The following is a 20,526-nucleotide window of genomic DNA, read 5'->3' as shown; positions in this document are numbered from 1 at the left end:
TCACAACACAAGTTTCAAAGCAGCCTTACAGACAATCAGGCATTAACAGAAGATAAAACTGTGATGTCTATAATGTTGATGAATCATCATTGTGTAATTAGATAAAATACGATTTGTAATTGTTTTTAAAAATAAATAATTAAATAATAATTGTATTTATAACCCCAGTGAGGAAGGCGACTGTGGCAAGGAACAAAAAAAACTCCATAACATGTTGGTTAATGGAGAAAAATAACCTTGGGAGAAACCAGACTCACTGTGGGGGCCAGTTCCCCTCTGGCTAACATCATGAATATAATGCCAGTATAACTTCTGTATAGTTCAAGTCATGGTTTAAAATTATTAAGTATTAAGGGACAGTGTTTAAACATAGATTTTGTATGAACTGTAAGATTAATGACTAATGTCTTTGAAACCACACAAAATTAACCTCACTTGTTTTTTCCCCAGGTGTTGTTTTTTGGGGACATCTTCTGATTCTGACTAAACAAGATTTCAACAGTCAGATGCGATACAACATTTACCGTTCATCAAATGATTTTCAAAAATCGTATTTATTGGTGCAGTATAATGGTTAGAGGTCAGTTATAATGTGAAAATGTGGTTTTACACAAATCAAAAACATCAGACAAAAGATGACGCAGTAGCCTAAATAATGTGTATTATAATGTTGGTGATATTTTTGAATGACCAGTGCTTCTTTCAGGACAGAAATGCCCCCTTTTTCTCCAAATTTGGAATTCCCAATGTGCTCTAAGTCCTTGTGGTGGCGTAGTGACTCCCCTCATTCTGGGTGGCGGAGGACGAATCTCAGCTGCCTCCGCTTCTGAGACCGTCAACCCGCGCATCTTATCACGTGGCTTGTTGAGCATGTTACCGCGGAGATATAGTGCGTGGAGGCTTCACGCCATCCACCACGGCATCCACGCGCAACTCACCACGTGCCCCACCAAGAGCGAACCACATTATAGCGATCACAAGGAGGTTACCCCGTGTGACACTACCCTCCCTAGCAACCGGGCCAATTGGGTAAAATGAGGGTAAAAACTGTGCCTGGATGTGCCTGGATGCTTGGCACTCAGTGCTCTGTAGCGCTGGCCAAAGGGCAACACCAAAGAGGGAGTGGGGTCAAGAGTGATTCTACTTGCACGTTTCCTCACTCTGGAGACGTGCAGGTCTTGGAGGGTGGGCAGTGGGAAACCAATTATCCTCTCAGCAGTCCTGACTGTCCCTTGTATTTTCCTTCTGTCTGATTTGCGGAGGGATTTCTCTTGAAGTCCACTATCATCTCCACTCTTTTAGGCGTGTTCAGCTCAAGGTTGTTTTGACCGCACCAGACAGCCAGCTGATCAACCTCCCATCTGTATGCAGACTTGTCACCGTCTTGGATAAAGACGATGACTGTGGTGTTGTCTGCAAACTTCAGCAGCTTGACAGTGGGGTCTTTTGCAGTGCAGTCATTTGTGTACATGGAGCACCAGTGCTAACAGTGAGGGTCCTGGATGTGAGTTTCCCCAGTCTCACTAGTTGCTGCCTATCTGTCAGAATGCTGGTGATCCATTGACTGATTGTGGTTGGCACGGAGAGCTGGGTCAGTTTGGTTGAGAGAATATCAGGCCTGATGGTATTGAAGGCTGATCTGAGGTCCACAAATAGGATCCTTGCATAAGTCCCAGGTATGTCGAGGTGTTGCAGGTATAAAAGTGGGTCTAGCAGGGGTCCAGTGATGTGCTTCAGGTAGACCAAAACCAGTCTCTCAAAGGACTTCATGAGCAATGACGTGAGAGCAACAGAGCTGAGATATTCTTCTACGTATATTCATTGGTGTTCTGCAGAAGAAAGTCATGTAAATGAATAAATAAAGTCATGGTATGGCATGAGGGAGTAAACAATGAGAGAATTTTCATTTTGGGGTAAACTATCCCTTTAAAGTAGAAAGATATTATAGGTAGCTTTAATCAGACTTAAAGAAATTAAATGCTATTTGCATATAGGGCAGTGGTGGCTCAACAGTTAAGGCTCTGGGAGCCCCAACACCACCAAGACACCCCTGTTGGGCCCTTGAGCGAGGCCCTTGAACCTATCTGCTCCAGGGGTGCCGTATCATGGCTGACCCTGCACTCTGACCCCAGCTTAGCTGGGATATGTGAAAAATAAGTAATTTTACCATGTATATGCTGAAATGTATGTATAATGTGTGACAATTGATACATTTATTTTATTTATTTAAAGTGTCATTGACTGCTAAGCACAAAAATGAAATATCTTGAAGTTTGAAATACATACTCTATTTTAAGTACTTTATTCTGCAGTTATTTCAAGTTTTCTTTGACACATGTTTGCTAAAAGGATTGAGGCCTATCCGTACCAGTGTAGTGCAGTTTAGATCCTTGTTTCATCCTTGTTTTCTAATGAATAGAATTCGAATCCAGAGCTAAATAAAATCACTGCATCTGTATTATTTAGTCAACAGTCGAACCCGTTCTATTCCATTTAAAAATTACACACACATCGATAACCGATAACCGACCTAATGTTCCAGCAGGACGCTTCAGAGCACAGATGTAAAACTTTTGTCATATTCACACCTCTGCGTTTGACAGAATGGACACGTGCCATTATGCACTTAAGGTAACCTCTGGATAGCATGAAGCTTTTATGCATAACCTATGCAAAAACCACCATTACTGCCTCAGAATACAAGTATTGCATTTAATGAAGTTGGCAACTAGCTTATCGGGCGTTGATAAAGTATACAGTACGTTATTTAGGTAAGCTGGTGAGCATTAGGCTATACATTTATTGAAGGACTACTTCATCCGGTAAGGGCCACATCCAGAGGTGTGAACAAATGACATGCGAATAAAGTGACACCTCAAGAACATAATGCACGGAGCATGGGAACCGGTCTGCCCTCAGCGCCGCGTGTCGTTTCACACCTTGGCAGAGGTCATCAATTCACATTTATGGATGCGCGCCTTCTGCCATTCTCCAAAACTGTCGCCATGTGTCTTTCCACCCCATGTGCCAATCCTCCTCCTCCTCCCTAGAACTGACTAGCACCAAGTCACAGACACGCTTTATCTCAGCAAAAGCGACGGCTATAACACCGTTTGGATGTTAGACACGTGGATGGGGCAAGTGTGAAGTAGCCTACTGGCGCGCGATTTGCGCAAAGCAAAACAATAAGAGTTGTCCTTATTTTTGTTACGCACCATTACGGTTGTGACTTTATTACACTTATTATTAGTATCCCTTGGGTGAAGGGGGTTCAAGTACGTCGATTTTATCTATCATGATGGGGAAACATCAGAGATGCGCCATGCGCGTCTTCGATTGAGCCAGATGGCTATTGATTTTGTGACTTTTCCCCGCTTTCCCCTCATCACTCTCTTTGTGAAAAGAACATAATGGGTACACGACACCTATTTTGGTGAACATGTTCCCCGTAACGCGACGTCAATATGAGCGTGCGCATCACCAGATCGAGGAAAAAGAAAAGTACTAGTATAAGTGTTCGAAATGTACGCTATTTCGGGTTCATCGGATTTGAAACCAACAAGTCATTGTTTCATCAAATAAATGTGAATATTTATTTGTTGTTCTGTTAAAGATCATTGTACTTCATTAGGTCTAATGTGACTAAGAACATTAGAAACTTAATTACAGATATTGCCACTAACCCTCAAGAGCAATATGCGTTTGCATTAAAACAACAGGTATGTTTGAATAAAGTAGGCTATTCAACTAATCTAGTTGCATTGATTTGGCAAGTTCGGTTATTGCTGGGACAGTTTTTCTTGTTTACACAGATAATAACTCCAGTTTATTTATTCATCCTTTTGTTTATCAGTAGACAATAAACCAGACTGTCTTAATCATTGGTCAACAATAAATTAACAACATCAGTGCTTCTTAACCCCCAAATCATATGGTGGTGACGTCCAGTGCAAAGCGTGCCTGAGGTAAAGATGGGGCCAGCGGAGGCACGGGCTGCTCTCATTAGAATCACAAAAGAAAATCACTAGAAGACGAGCAACAGTTTGGAACGCCGCACATCGTTCGCGCGTGTCTCTGTTTACTACGATGCTGTCACAATATAGTGGGACAGAACCCTCATTTAAAATTAGAATGTCTGACGTTGAAGTGAACTTATAAAAGTAACTTTCCTGCAACATTTAGTTAAAATTTTATTTTTTGAGCATCACAGAAAATAATAATCGCCACTGCTGCATGCTGTACTATACAGTAGCCTATATATACTGTATTTATAGGCCTGTAGGCCTATATATAGCCTACTATTACAATTTACGCATTTCAACTTCATATCACATTTCCAATATATAATTGAGTAATCTTTACTAAAACTAAATTAGTGAAACTTAAATATATTTTTGTGATATTTTGTTAAATTAGTAAATTTGTTGAAGAATAAATTCATTTGAAATTTCTTTTGAAATTGAAATGTGTAAATCTTAAAAAGGCAGCATAAAAGTAAGCCATACAAATCCAGTGGTTAAATCCATGTCTTCAGATGCGATATGATAGGTGTGGGTGAGAAATTGATCAAATATCTTTTTTTTTTTTTTTTTTACTATATGTCCATATTATTATCCTCACTTTCACTTCCACATTTTTCTTTTGTTTTTGGAAATTCGCATTCTTCTTGCAAATCGCCACCTACTGGTCGGGGCTGGTCAAAGGTGGAGAGTGTGCATTGTTGTGCATTTGACGAAAATTGTATGATTTCATGTCCAACAAATTCACTTCATTCATAGGGCCATTTTCTGCATTGTACAATGCTGTGAAAAAGTATTTGTCCCCTTTCCCCTTTAATTTGTCCTTTTATTTTTTTATACCAAATTATTTTAGATCATCAAATGAGATATAACATAAAACAAAGGCAACCTGAGTAAATGTATATATAAAGCAAAAAAATATCTAACACCTATATCACCCATATAGGTGGGGTAGTAAAAACTAACTGCCCCCTTAAACTTAACAGCTGGTTGTGCCACCTTTAGCAGCAACAACTGCAACCGATAACTGGAGATCAGTCTTTCACAATGCTGTTGTGGAATTTTGGCCCTCTCTTCTTTCCAGAACTGCATTAATTCAGCCACATTTGAGGGTTTTCGAGCATGAACTGCCCTTTTAAGGTCCTTCCACAGCATCTCAATTGGGTTCAAGTCAAGACTAGGCCACTCCAAACCCTTAATTTTGCTTCTTTTTAACCATTCAGAGGTGGACTTTCACCTATGATTTGGATCATTGTCTTACTGCATCAAGTTTCCCTTGAACTTCAACTCATGGAACTTTGGAAGGTCGGCCACTTCTGTGAAGGTTCACTACTGTGGCAAGTTTTCTCCCTTTGGAGATAATGGCTCTTACTGTGGTTCTTTGGAGTCCCAGAGCCTTTGAAATAGCTTTGTCACCCTTCCCAATCTGATGTATTTCAATCACCATTTTCCTCATCATTTCTGGAATTTCTTTCAACCATGGCATATTGTGCTACCTTTAAGCCAACTTCATGCTGCTAAAAAGTTATATTTAGGTGTTGATATGATTGAACAGGGATGTCAGTAATAAGGCCTGGGTGTGTCTAGTCCAGCTGAGGTTTGGGGATTTAGTAACTAAGGGGGCAAATAACTTTTCACACTGGCCCAGCTGGTATTGGATAACTTTTTTTTGCTTCAATAAATAGCATTATCTTTAAATACTGTATTTTGTGTTTACTCAGGCTGCCTTTGTTTTATGTTAGATTTTGTTCTAATTTTTGAAAAAATTTAGCATGAGATACACCAAAACAGAAGAAATTAGGATGGTGGCAAATACATTTTGACAGCAATGTTTGTTTTGGTATATAAATGTTATACAGATTGTGGAACATAGGTGTGAAGGTTTTATTATTCAGGACATTCGTATGATACAATGAACCCCACATGGTTATGCTATTGACGTTGTAAGACCTAAAGACACTAAATTCGTACACAAAACAAAGCATGGATTTGTGCAACCACACCTCAGGGAATGTTGATTATTGTATACCGACAGGTAGCTACCAAGCAAAATAAATTGTTCAGACTGCAAGTAACATCCTACACTACACAAACGACACTAGGAGATACAGTGTTAGGTTTTTACTAGAGCCGAGTGGAACACACTTTGTGTGCAGGTGCCGAGATTATCATACAGCTGTAGTGAGCATCCCCCTCCCTGCACACGCGTACACACACTCTTACTCCAGAAAGCAATTATCTGCAATCTTAAATGTTCTGTGTAACCCCCACCATTTCACCCTCTTTACCAAAGACCTACAATCCAAACTAAGATAACAAAAGAGCCCTCCGGATCTTTCCAGGACACAATAAAGTGCCCCTCCAACGCTTGCCGGTTTAACGACTCACACGCGTCAGAACAATTACAGATTTTTGGGCTGAATTAAAGGGGGTGTGCGAATCTCCCCCGCACCCCTCCCATCCGTGATCGGTGACGAACCTTTCTATCTAGACGAAAACTAAGTTACGAGTGTGGCACGCGACACCAAAGAAATCGAAGAAACCCCAAAATATGTGTAGTTGAAAAGAATAAAAGGTGTATCTATTTGTAATTCTTAAATACGAATAACTTTCACCAACCTTAAATGTACCTTACTGCAGCTCAAAGTTTGATTATGGCCTAAATAAACGATTTTGTCATTTACTCAGTCATTTCTTTAAAAACAGAACAGAATGTTAAAAGTCAAGTTAATGATAATTATTGTGGTTTTGCTTCTGAATTAAGATATACAAATGTTAATAATTAGCCTAACCATTGTATGGTTGTTACCTCCATTAAAAAGTTTTATTACAAACTTTCCAAAAGTAGGCCCATATGTTGTTATACAGCTTGTAGTTTGTGTTCGGGGACACTCTCGGTACTTTTATGATTAATTTGCATATGAAACCCCGCCTCCTTTGTTGTCCCAGCTTAAAACCCCACGCGCTGTTTTTACTTCACAAAACTTAACTGACGAGTCCAAAGTCCATGTTTCTCTTTGCTTTCTAAGCTCCATTGCAGACATTAATTTCAAAATTAAAAAGGCAATTCCACTCATTTACCTTCCTCCGATATTTCCTTTCGATGCTTTTTTCTTGAATTGTGGACCACTTCAAACATTCATATCGGATTACGCTCGCGGTCTGCTATCGTTTAATAGCAGACAAGAAAATACAAAATGGCTATTTTTTTAACGACGTGTTTTTTAATTTTTATATCAGTGCAACAGGTGAGTATTTTCCATGCTTCTTGGAACGTAAACTGCTTTAGGCTATTATAGGCTATTATTAATTATTTTCTTTTTTCCATAGGCCGAATTATCCGGTGTGTTTGAGTTGAAAGTGCATTCTTTCACAACCACGAGCAGTGTGTGTAAACGGTCCAGAGACTGTCAGATATTTTTCCGTGTTTGCCTGAAGCACTCGCAGGACGTCATCTTACCTGAGCCGCCGTGCACCTATGGCACTGGATTGACAGGAGTATTCAGCGCAGACCAGAGCTCCATCTCCAGCAGTGCGCCTATAAAAGTTCCGTTTAATTTTAAGTGGCCGGTGAGTAGCTCAAACTGTTTGAAGAATGTTCATGTTCAAAATAATGAATAAACAATGTATAATTATGGAGCTTAAATAAATTGCTGTCATTATAGGGAACTGTCTCGTTGATAATTGAAGCATGGAACGCAGAATCCTCTTCTGAACAGTCAACAGGTATGCGCCCTGTTTTTGCCCCCAATGGGGTTATTTCAGAAAAAGTTAACTTTTTTTTTTATTTAAAGACCAGTGTTCATTTTGTAATTATTTTTGGATTTATTGATTTCAGAGAATGTGAACAATATGATCAGCCGTTTGGCAACCAAAAGAAGACTCGCCATTGGGGAGGACTGGTCCCAGGATGTGCATTTTGGAGAGCGAAGCGAACTGCGCTTTTCTTACCGCGTCGTGTGCGATGAATTTTACCACGGCGAGGACTGCTCGGATTTCTGCCGGCCACGGGATGATCCGTTCGGCCATTTCAACTGCGATGCAGCCGGCAATAGAATCTGCTTGACTGGATGGAAAGGCGAATATTGCGCTGAACGTAAGTGATATATTTATTTATTTTTCTCTATTTTTTTGTTTTGTATTCACACACATTTTGATGTTTTCTGCGCACAACAAAGAGAAAAAAAAACGCTGGCCTTCCAGATCGTTCAAGCGGTTAAACGTAAGTTCAACGGCTTCTTGCGGTCACATAAAAAACCTTCTACCTAAGTTTGCCTTCCCCGCTTTCGTTCGCTCTAACAATGGAAGCAATGAGCATGATTTAACAAGGACACACGTTGGAACCTAATATGCTCTGCCTTCCGTGAAAAAGACGGCATGTGGTTCTTTGTGTGCATCCCAGCTGCTTAGTTTAGTACTTAACAAATACTTGATGAGTCTGAGCCTCCAGAAAGGGGGGTTGTTTTATGATGTGCCGTCATTCTAATTTCCCCCTTTCTCTCCCTCTCCTTTTTTAACAGCCATCTGCTCGTCTGGCTGTAGCGAGGAGCACGGTTATTGTGAGGCCCCTGGTGAGTGCAAGTGCCGCCTCGGGTGGCAGGGGCCCCTCTGCGATGAGTGCCTCCAATACCCGGGATGCTTGCACGGCACCTGCAGCCAACCCTGGCAGTGCACTTGCAAGGAGGGATGGGGTGGCTTATTCTGCAACGAGGATCTGAATTTCTGCACCAATCACAAGCCCTGTGTAAATGACGCCACGTGTACCAACACTGGCCTGGGCAGTTACACCTGTACTTGCAGGCCCGGATTCGGTGGCACAAACTGCGAGATCGAGACCAATGAGTGTGACAGCAACCCATGCAAGAACGGAGGCAGCTGTAATGTAAGTAGTCACTATGGTAACTGCTGAGTCCAACATATTTTGTCTATGCAACTTGATGGTTAACAAGAGGATTTTTTAGGATCTGGTGAATGATTACTCCTGCACATGCCCTCAAGGCTTCTATGGGAAGAACTGCGAGATCAGTGCAATGACCTGTGCTGATGGACCCTGCTTCAATGGAGGAACATGTATGGAGAAGGGAACCGGCGGCTACTCCTGTCACTGCCCAACAGGTTACATGGGCTCCAACTGTGAGAAGAAGATTGACCGGTGCAGCAGTGACCCCTGTGCCAATGGTAAGCATATTCACACTCCTACAAGCTTTTATCTACAATCTTACTTGAAAAACAACAGACTGCTGGGCTTCAGCATTCTTTGCTGTCGCCATTCTCTGCCTGAGGCAGTTCCCCTGCTGATTTTGGCTGCTTTTCCTTCGGAGTTTTGCGTTTTGAGATGCATCACTGTGCGTGACATTCTGTGAAGTCCTACTAGTCAAGCATGATAGAAGAGACGCCAGTGTGGCTCAAAGACTGATATGAAAGGCAAGATAGAGCTGTCATAAAGTAATAGCCGTCACTGCTCTTAAAAAAATTACCATAGCTTTCCCAAATGTTATAACTACTTGCCCTAGTTAGCTCTCTTATTTATGGAGGGCTTTATCATTCAGTTGTTAAAGGGATTGTTCTTCCAAAAATAAAAATTCTCTCATCATATACTGCTATCCCAGATGTGTACGTCCCAAACCGCATACATCTGCTCTGTTCTACGTCATTTTGTAGTGGTAGTAGTGCGAAAGATGTGTACTTTAACTAACCATATGATGCACTTTTTCAACCGTCAAAACGGAATGTGGAATTATGTTACTTTGTGCACTCAGCGCTTGCGGCTTGCCGTACATAGTGGAAGGGGCGGAGTTACCTGGCTGCATTGCTGGTCTGACAGAACAGTTGTAAATAATAAAGAATGTAGACTGTGTGAATGTGAAGACAGCACCTATTATATGTAAGTTGCCTTACCGACACACCACGCTGTGTGAATATGTACGTTGTTTAAGTTATAAGTGTTGAACTGACGTTGAACGTGCTAAAGCTAGTTGCAACACATCACGTGCACTTGATGCTGTTAAACGTTGAATGCTTCCGTGTAGTAACAAACCGTAAAGTGTTCCATTTGGGACAATACTACACTTTAAAAATACATACTCTACATGGCCGAGTGCATAGTATATTTTGTAAGTGTATAGTGTGTCATTGGGGACACAGTTTATGACTTTCTTTCTTCTGCAGAACAGAAGCAAAAAATTTAAGATGAATATCTCAGCTCTGTAGGTCCATACAATGCAAGTGTATGGTGACCAAACCTTTGTAGCTCCAAAAAGCACATAAAGGAAGCATACAAGTAATCCATATTCCAGTGGTTTAATCTATGTCTTCTTAAGCAATCCAATAGGTTTTGGGTGAGAACAGAACAAAATATAACTCCTTTGACATCAGCAATCTCCTTGGTGATCATGATTTCAAGCTCAATTACACTACATATAGTGCCATCTAACGCTCTGAGCATGCATCAAGCTTTAGAAAGTGTAATCAGGCTTGAATCATTCCTAGAGTCTGCTGATGTCAAGATTTATATATTGGTCTGTTCTCACCCAAAACTAATAAGATTGCCTCTGAAGACATGGATTAAACCACTGGAGTATGGATTACTTTTATGCTACCTTTAAGTGCTTTTTGGAGATTCAAAGTTTTGTTCACCATTCATATGCATAGTATGGACCAACAGAGCTGAGATATTCTTCTAAAAATCTTCATTTGTGTTCTGCAGATAAAGAAAGTCATACATCTGGGATGGCATTAAATGAAGAGAGAATTTTAAATTTTTGGGTGAACTATTCCATTAAGAATGTTCTTTCTAAGCCAAATTGATATTGATTACATATTTCTTTGGTAAATTTTAGGCCATGGTTTGTGAATTTGATACAACCTGGTTTTTAACACACTCCTTGGTTTTCTTCTTGAAGGTGGCCGGTGTCTTGATTTGGGTCACAGCTTGATGTGCCGCTGTCGCCTTGGCTTCAAAGGCTTGCGCTGCGAAATAAACATTGATGACTGTGCACTCAACCCATGCTATAACGCCGGTACCTGTGTGGACGGCATCAACGACTATACCTGCACATGCACGCTTGGTTTCACAGGCAAGGACTGTAACATCCGTGCTGATGCCTGTAGCAAAATGCCATGTGAGAATGGAGGGACCTGCTACACCCACTTTTCAGGACCCGTCTGTCAGTGCCCACCAGGCTTCATGGGCACACAGTGCGAGTATAAAGAGAAGCCCACTCTTTTCCCAGCTCCCTTAATGGTTTCATTTACTCTGGGTCTCATCACGTTCATCCTTGTGGTCTGTGCTGCTACTGTGGTCTTGAGACAGATGCGCCAAAACCACAAAGCCACCTCAACTACTGTGCGCAACGACTTGGAAACGGTCAACAACCGCACCTCTTTAACCTCTAACTCAACGTTAGGCTTTAAGGAGAAGGAGGCCTTTCTTATTCCTGGTGGTCCTTATAAGGTGTCCAATAAGGATGTGGCACTCGCCTCCTCCGTTGTGGACACTCATTCCAGTGACAAATCAAATTACAAGCAAAATATGGTGGACTACAATTTGACCGTAAACGAAAAACACACAAACAACAAGCTTGAACTGTAAGTTCACCTTCATATTTGTCTATTTATATTTGTGCTAATAACATCAAATGTGCAAAGCTTGACATATGTATGTATATTTCCTCCATTACAGGAAAAACTCAGAATCAACATTATTGGTTCCCACTTTGAACTATCCGAAAGAGGGATTATATCATCCTGTATACATCATTCCAGAACACATGGAACAATGTGTGTTTGCTACTGAGGTAAGCATCTTTCATTGTCAGCACGTTCTCATTGCATTGCTTCTAAAGAACATAAAGAACATAAGCAAACAGCTTTCTTCTTGTTCTGTTCTCCCTCAGGTTTAACAGTACTCAACAATCTGGAACACTTTAATCATCATTGGACCAATGGGCCCAGAAATGTTTACAGTCTGAAAGGACAATAGGACTGAAGAGAGCATATATTCTATCTACATATTTATTTATTCATGCTGCTCATTAAAAAGGACTACTTATTGATATGGACAATAATTTTGTGAAGACAAAGCAAGAATGTTATGGACTTTAGGAACAATTTGCATTATTTGCACTATTTTCTTTTCCATTTTTAATGTCCCAAATACAATTATCTATATTTCATCATATTTCAATTGTACATAAAGACCAAGAACTCTCTGGAAGAGCTGAGGAGAATCAAGGATTCATAAATTACCAAACGGCAAATGCTTTTTTTTTTATATCTTGAGGCCTTAAAAGGACGAAAACGGGCTTCATCTCAATCTACGTTTCACAAGAGGCCTTTCTTACCCAATCAATCAGCCTTTAAGGAGGTGTAACTGAAGAATGTGGAAGTCTGACCATGGAGTATATATATATATATCCATATATATATAAATATATACATATGGTTCGAAATGCTATTTATGAACAATTATGGATTTGTGAGGAAAAGCAATCAGAGTTAAGTGAAACAAGCTATTTCGGCTGTGAACAATGTGAACAACAATCTTGAGAATCTACAGTTTAAAATGACTGTGTAACCAATAACTTTTACTCCGTATTTAGTGCCTACAATGGATTTGACTATCAATGATATTCACTCTGGCCAAACTCAATCTTTACTAAGTGCTTCCTCTTTCAATGTGCTATAACCCATTGATAGCCCAATGAAAAGTGTACTCCTTAGAAACACTGAAAAACAATTTGTAGTTCAATATTTGCTATGCCTTTTTAAAAATCTCTCTAGGAGTATGTTTTTCAGCTATACATGTTTTGGTTGTCTTGGGCACAAATTGTTTTAACAACAGTACATGATGGATACTGTGTACAACTTTCATCCTGTCAATGTTCAGTGCTGCTAAGCTATTTCCGACATTCCCAAGGCTCCGAAAGGGCCAGTTGGTTCAAACTGATAGCCTTGTCATTGTCAAGATTTCCTGGTTTTCTGAACCTCTGTATTGGAGTAGATTTTCGTAATTGAGTAGATTTTTTTTTTTTATGTGGCATTTGTTTCTCAATATGTTTTTTAAAACAATTTAAACCAAAATAGATGATACTTTTATATTTTATACTATCATTCTTAATTTAACAATGCAATATTGTACAAAACCTTGAGATTTTCCTACTATTTAATTTGATTGTAAATAACTTGTATTTATAAAAGACAAATGTATATATGTTTATGTGATATGCCTGTCGCAAAGTCAGAAGTATATATTTTTTCTTAAAATAAATCCTGAAATGATGTATTATGTCTCATGACGTTTGTTTCTTCTACTGCTGTTATTATGTTGTTTAGGATTTGTACTGTTATTGAGCTTTAGGATGTTGATTAATTTGAATCTATAGTACCTATTGTAATGTCCTAGATACATTTAGCATACAGTTAGAATCAAAGAGGCAATTTGTAAATCAAAGAGATCCATTGATCAAGCATACATTTTGTGGCACTGATGACGAGCCATAGTCTTCTATTCTCTTGTCAGATGCTGTGTAAAATGCACAAGAAAACTACTCAATATCCTCTTAATTCATTCATATAAACAAATTATTGTGGCTATTATTGCATAACCAGAATGACAGTCTAATTTGGTGTAGTTATCTGTCTTTTTATGAAAGATCAGCGCAATGCAGATGATTGCAGAGAAAATGCTTGTGAAGCGTTATTAATGGTCTTCAGATAGGAATCACCTGCTATTTACACCCCCCCATTCTTCCTTCTCTATTCAAATAGTGAAGCTTAGGCTTGACATGGGGAGGGAGGCCTCTGCCCCTCTCTCTGTGGGCCCAGCCTGGTCTTACACCTGTACCCAACTCCCTAAATCTCACCACAAGCACACAGACACCCAGTTTTATCTCTTTACAGACCACCATTTTGAGATATCTCAAAATACAGATACTTATAAAAATGTCATGAAATGACATTAAATAGTGCATTTGAGTGTAAGACCAGATTGAATATCTGGAATATCTCATTTAATTTAATCAGGTTTTGCACAATTTGTGCAGTCCATGGTAGCTTGAGTGCATGCTGTCATTAAAGCATAACAGGGACATTCTAAGAAATGTTGAAATTCTTGCAATTTTTTTCAACTCAACTTTTCACTCAAATTGTTATACTGATAATGCATAATGCAAAATAACATGAACGACGATAAATTGACATTAATAAAAAATCATATATGCTGTAAAAATATACATTTTCAATGTCAGTTCATGATAGATAATACATTAACTAATGTTCACGACTACAACCTTATTGTTAAGTGTTACTATTTATTCTTCTGTTAGCACAAACAATTTCTAGGTAGCAAAGGTTTATAGCCTGTTCCTGTATACTACTTGTGTTAACAGTGAGTTTACAGTAAGGCTGCTTGTTTTTCCAATTCATAATGGAGTCTTGATGTGAAAGTTTACACCCCTTTCATATTCCTCATTCTCATTTTCTTATCTCACTTTCTCTTTGCAGGACCAGTCTTAAATCTAAACTCAGTTTCTGTGTGGCTCAGATAAGCTAGTAGGTCATGGTAAATATAAGCTGCAGGATAAAAGCAGGATATGTTTGCATGCTTTACAGTGTCTCTGATGTGTAACACTGATTTCCCCCCAACGTTTCATGTCAAATTGTCGGGGAATATCGGGGAAGGCCAAATCAATTTCATATAGTGAAAAGGGCATGGATTCTATATAAAGTCAATGTGAACTTTTGAAGTAATTGGTTTCGTTTTCTCTTTCATGCTTTGTGTGTTCAGGATGTTTGTCATTGCGTGAACCCACACCCAGCTAATTATATTTGTGATACTGATAAGGCTGTATGTTTATTCACAACTATGCAACTGTCCTGAGAGATGTGTGTTCTTCAGGTACCAATATACATACCCACAACTCTATTCCCAATGTCTCAACTTGCTTACATTTGATCATTTAGGACAATTATCAGTCTTCTGTTCTTGGCTTTATGAGCCCATGAGGGGGTGGGGTGATCACAAATGAGACCTCTTTACAGTAATAGCTCATTTCTCATCATAATTTTCCAGGATCATATTATCTGAGCTATACTGTATATTATCCACTTTAATTTAATGAGAACTCCAAAAGTTTCCTGAGTGATGGAAGAGCAACGTCAGAGCAATTGATTGGCCACTGTGGCAGGGCAAAACAGGATGCATTCGTATACACACAGCTGGGAGTTGGCAAGATATGACATCCTTGCTCATAATAACCTCTTTATCCACAATCGAGAGGCTATGAGCAAGCAGAGCTTGTTCAGTAAGAGGGGGTTCCCTGGCTTCCTATGGCCACTATCAGTGGTACTGTCTGGTTGGCATGTTGGCACAGTAAGCAAACACTTATTCTGTGAGAATTGCTCTCTGATTCATTATTTGAGGATTAATCAAACTCTATTTGCATTGCTGGTAAACAATGATATGCCATGTTTTAGATGCTGGTATGATGTTGTCCCCACCAGACTGGTTAACTTGCTTAACCAGCAAGACTTCCATGCTGGGCAATTATCTTCACTGACTAATTATTGCTGGTGGAATGCATAACTATCCTGATCAGGCGAGGACCAAACCAGCAATGATCAGCATAAACCAGCATGTACCAACATGGAAATAAATTATATGTCAACATCACTTTGATGTTGAAAAAGCCTCATGTGATGTGCCGGCCGGCCGGACAAATGGATTAATAGACAGACAGACAGACAGACAGACAGACAGTTTGGTTTGAAAATGCATTAATTTTGTAACATTTATGCCGCTCAGCTACATGAGACTTTCAAAACACTCTCCATAAACCTTCTCCATAATGATGACATTACGAAACAGAGTTTTCAAACTTAAATGGGTAACTGGACATGGTCTTAAAGCAGATTACAAGCCATGTGTGGGTTAGTTAAAACTTATTTACAGTTTTAGTTTGATTAGTTTCATTTACATTTTATGACAGTTGGAGTTTGAATAGTCTTGGCAAGTCAGTGTAAATCTTTGAGATTTTTTTATTACAAATTTTTTTTTGGATCATCCACTACAGGATATCATTAGTATGATCAGTTAGAAAAGACATAGCAACCTGTGTCAAAACAGTCTGAATGTCTGTGCCGAGGTGGCTGTTGCAAGAATGTCCAGAGGAATAACAGTCAGAAAAGTTGGTCTCAGTTTAGTGATTTAAATAAAGAAACAAAACCAAATCTGTAGATCAACAGTATGTTTGCTTTGTCAAGACGACATAATTAAAGTGACATCTATACTTCTGAGAAGAAGATTCAGCTGTGGTTTATCAATAACGGGATTCTCCCGGTCCTTCCTCTGTCTAGTTTCCTTGACTGTAAAGTGGGGAAAGACAGGGTTGTCTCTGTTAGCTTTCTGTACATATTGAGTGAGAGACAGTAAACCATCAAAGGAATGTGGACCCAACACCTGTAATATCAATCCGATGTAATGACTCAACACAGTTGTCATCACTTCAAGGCAAACAACTACTTAACATTATTTACTTGGATCCTGAAGTACTCAGATATACCAACAATCATCAGCTAGCTCTTTCCAAGTGGATCAGTTGTTGTTCAAGCTTAGTAAGAACGATGTCATAACACATACATTATTGTAAACGCTTCCTCATTGTGGGACTGGTTATGTTAAAAGAACATCAACTCATGGTATAATTTATGTCATAGTCCCCATTTATGAGTAAGTATAATTATCTATTGTATTTACTGTAAGATGTACAGAAGAAAAGAAAACGGAAGCAACTAAAAAAAAAGGCAGAAATAGTGGAGGAAAAGAATGTAGCCGTAAAAGGGAGTAACCCACATAGATTAAAGAGACACCTGTCATCACCACATCACTGCTGATTTCACCCTTCTTCCTTCTTTTGAAGATCCTGACAACCCTGTCTGCTGTCTGTCCTGTGTAACAGAAAGAAGGGAAACACAAGATCCACTCACATGCTCAAATACGACCTACAAATCTTACAGTAAATTTACACTTTTGATTTGATAGGCAGAAAAAGAGATTCACATAAGGTGATGGTCAGATTTCATTATTTCAATATGGTCAAAATACAATTTAATATCTGTTGGTGCAACAGCAAACCTATGGTTCATAATTTTATAAATAAGACTACAATTAAAGAACTAGATAATTAAAGAAGTGTTCAAGACCAATTTTGATGTTGGCTTGACAAAGCCTCATCTGAAAGTTTGGATGGATGAACGAATGGATAGATTTTGATAGTATTTTGCATTAAACAATTGTTCATGGCTTTGTACGAATTTAATTAATTGCTTAATAATAGCTTACAGAAATGATGTAGAGATTTTCTCATTTAAGGAACTGCAATAGCAAAGCATTACCCTTGGCGAGGCACCTTCTTGATCATGGTAACTTCCCACCACTTAAGTTGTTATGTTAAAATGAAACATGACAATAAAAATGTTGCTGATCCATTAACACTCATAAACAACTAAAGAATGACACTCCACCTGCTCCTCTGCTCAAAAGACTGATATATATCAGTTACACCCAGATCTAACTACCTTCACCTTCGTCTTACTCTAAACGTCTGGCGTGTTGCTTGAATGCTCAGGTGCAAGTTTTTGAGTTTTTTTCTATGTGTATGCACAAGTGTATATTCATGGAGTGAGAGGTTGGGGTTATGAGGGGGTTGCTTGTCTATCTAGGATTAAAGTTTGCCCACAATACCTTCCCTGTTGGCTTCCTGTTTTTGGAGAAATTATAGGTCTTGACATGGGAAGGGAAGTGGACCTTATTCTGGCACACTCATCACTCCGAGGCCCCTATTCTTTCCTATAGCGTGAAGAGGAAACAGAGCATCTTCCTGACCACACACCCTTGAGCGCACATGTACACTTATACCATAAGGTATTCAAACACTTTACTCTACTTCAGATTAAATCTACACAATCTTTCACACAATTACACAACATTTACCAGAAATGAACCTAACATTAACCTAAAAGAAGACATTAACAGTAGATTTAAAGGGATAGTTCACCTAAAAATGTAAATTCAGTCATCATGTACTTATGCTCATGTTGTTCCAAACCCGTAGACTTTCTTTCAGCCTTATATGTGCTTTATTAAAATGTTAATATGTTAACATGTTTTCCAGAGAAATTTCCAGCAGGGGGTGGCAAAAGCGAGTGAAATGGTGTCCTAATCAGACGAGTTTTTAAGGTGAATGTTGGATGGGGGTATTACAGAGTAAAACATACCTCCTTAACCTAAAACATTAGCCTAAATCTACCCAATAGTGTCCTAAAAGCAAATGAGAGCATTTGAGAGCTAACTGACAGTGTGGAAAAAGCTAATATTATGCGAAAAGCACATTTTCTGAAACAAAATTCTATGTGTCACTTCTATGACACTTTCATGTCATATGTCAGCAGTGTGCTTGCCCTGTCTGGAACAGGGCAAGCACAGACTCCCAAGTCTAAAGTCCAATATTCTATGAGGTGAGCTACCACGCAAGATGATTAGACTGGAGTAAGGGTGTAAATGTAGGTTGGTTTGTAATCCAAGTGTTTAAATCAGTGATTGAAATGGAAGAAAAAATGCAGGTACTCTACTTAGTATTAAACTCAAATATTTGGTTAAATAAATGATACTCTGATACTTTTTTTTATACATAGGTTTATCTAAAAATAAAGAAATAATTTATGCTGAAATAAATTATTCTTTTTATACTATACAGCAGGTCTCTTCAAAATACTATTTTGCTGGGGCAATATTATCTATATGAAAACTCAGTGGAGGCCAAACCTTTCCATATTTTGCTTAGCCGACATTTTCATTTTAACTAACATGTTAACATGAAAAACAAAATACTGTTAATTACATTTACGTTTATGCATTTGGCAGAAGCTTTTACCCAGAGCCCTTATTACAGGGACAATCCCCCTGGAGCAACCTGGAGTTAAGTGCCTTGCTCAAGGACACAATGGTGGTGGCCACCACTGCCCCATGTTAATAATATGTGTTTAGTTACATTCAAATAGTCAGAGGCGTTTCTTTTAAAGATTTAGCCATAAATTCCTGCCAAAGACCAAACATGATTTCACACCCTAAACTAACAAATAGGTTTTGATTAACTTTATGCTTTAAAATTAAAAACATAGCCTACAATGTCAGTTATTGTTTATGAAAACTGAGGAAGAACATTTAGATCTGCTAAAGTCTGTAGCATTGACAAAATCAATGGCAATCTAATGTAGAACTGTCTTTTAGCATGAAATAAATGTAAAACTGGAAAAAGAGCCATGTCTGTTCTTACTTTTTCTCTATTATCCTCCCATTCAATGAGTGGTAAATTAGCCTTTCCTGGTCCTGCACATTTGGGGAATTTTCTTTGAAGATTACATTTTTTATAATCGATTTATCTTTTGTTGAAAAAGGTTGTGCATGAGCTGTCGTCACTTCTGAAACAACCGCTGACGTATTCTTTTAAGTCTGTAGTTTTGACTGCACCAAGCAGCTAAGCAAATTGCATAAAACACTTTAAGGAGTAAAACATAAAATGTGCTCACCTAAAAGTTATTGCATGTGTTATTGGAGCAGTGTAACTGAACTATGCTCAGACAAGTTTAAACATGAATGAAAGTGCAGAAGAAGTGTTATATGGCAAAAAGCCATTTGAGATCTGGTCAGAGCAGTCAGACTGAAACAAGTGTCCAGAAATGTGATTTGAAAAGGATGTCAAAGCACACATCAGAATGGATTTGTAAAAATCATATTTCATGTGATTTTTTTGCAGTTCATACAAAATATGTTCGGATTCCAATGGGATATGCACAAAAACCGGATTTGAGCAGACAGTCTGAACATAACATAACAGGTTTAGAATGACAACAGGGTAAGGGAATGACAGTATTTTCATTTTTGGGTGAACCATCATTTTAACTATACTGAAACTTTGCAACAAATGGTGTCAGTGTCTCAAAAGGTATGGATAACTGATTTCTTTGAAATAAAGATGGCGATATAAAGTCATGGCACAGCAGATCTTGGGAATGGTGATGCAACAATGTCTGCTCTGCGAGACATGGTGAGCTCTCCCAATGAGACCAAGCAGTTCTAGAGGTCAGGGTTTGACACCACCCACCACAGCTCAGCTGCCGGGGTCCGGAATGTCAAAGGTCAGAACAAATAGGAAGTGCCCAACACAAATATAGGTCCTACTGATGGAATGGATTTTTCGGATGGGATATAGGGGGAGGAAAGGGAATGTGGTAGGGGTGGGGGCTATGACAGTGGGCAACAACAAAACAGAGAAGAAGAAAAAACATGCCAGAGCAAGAGTCAACAATCCTAATTTCAAAAGAAAACAAGAAAACCTTCCTTCTCACTGTAATTAGTGCCACAATCTCTATGCACACTTACAGAGCAGAAACATGGCAAAACAAGTTAATTGACTTACATCAAACTTCAGGAAAAAAACAAACAAGCAGA

At 38.9% G+C, this 20,526-nt stretch overlaps 1 protein-coding gene across 1 annotated transcript; it reads left to right on the top strand.

The window, feature by feature from the left end:
• The first annotated feature begins 7,018 nt into the window (after nucleotides 1-7,018).
• On the top strand, nucleotides 7,019-13,255 carry LOC127631744 (delta-like protein C). The gene is made up of 9 exons (XM_052110041.1): nucleotides 7,019-7,267; nucleotides 7,350-7,589; nucleotides 7,685-7,745; nucleotides 7,858-8,115; nucleotides 8,540-8,901; nucleotides 8,981-9,197; nucleotides 10,922-11,606; nucleotides 11,701-11,815; nucleotides 11,915-13,255. Exons 1-9 carry the CDS (start codon nucleotides 7,217-7,219, stop codon nucleotides 11,918-11,920), a joined length of 1,995 nt encoding a protein of 664 aa, XP_051966001.1. The 5' UTR covers nucleotides 7,019-7,216; the 3' UTR covers nucleotides 11,921-13,255.
• The last annotated feature ends 7,271 nt before the right edge of the window (nucleotides 13,256-20,526 follow it).

Source organism: Xyrauchen texanus, chromosome 38, assembly GCF_025860055.1.
Source record: "Xyrauchen texanus isolate HMW12.3.18 chromosome 38, RBS_HiC_50CHRs, whole genome shotgun sequence".
Lineage (NCBI taxonomy): Eukaryota > Metazoa > Chordata > Actinopteri > Cypriniformes > Catostomidae > Xyrauchen > Xyrauchen texanus.
Note: the sequence above shows the minus strand (reverse complement) of the source record. Positions and strands in the feature narration are given on the sequence as shown.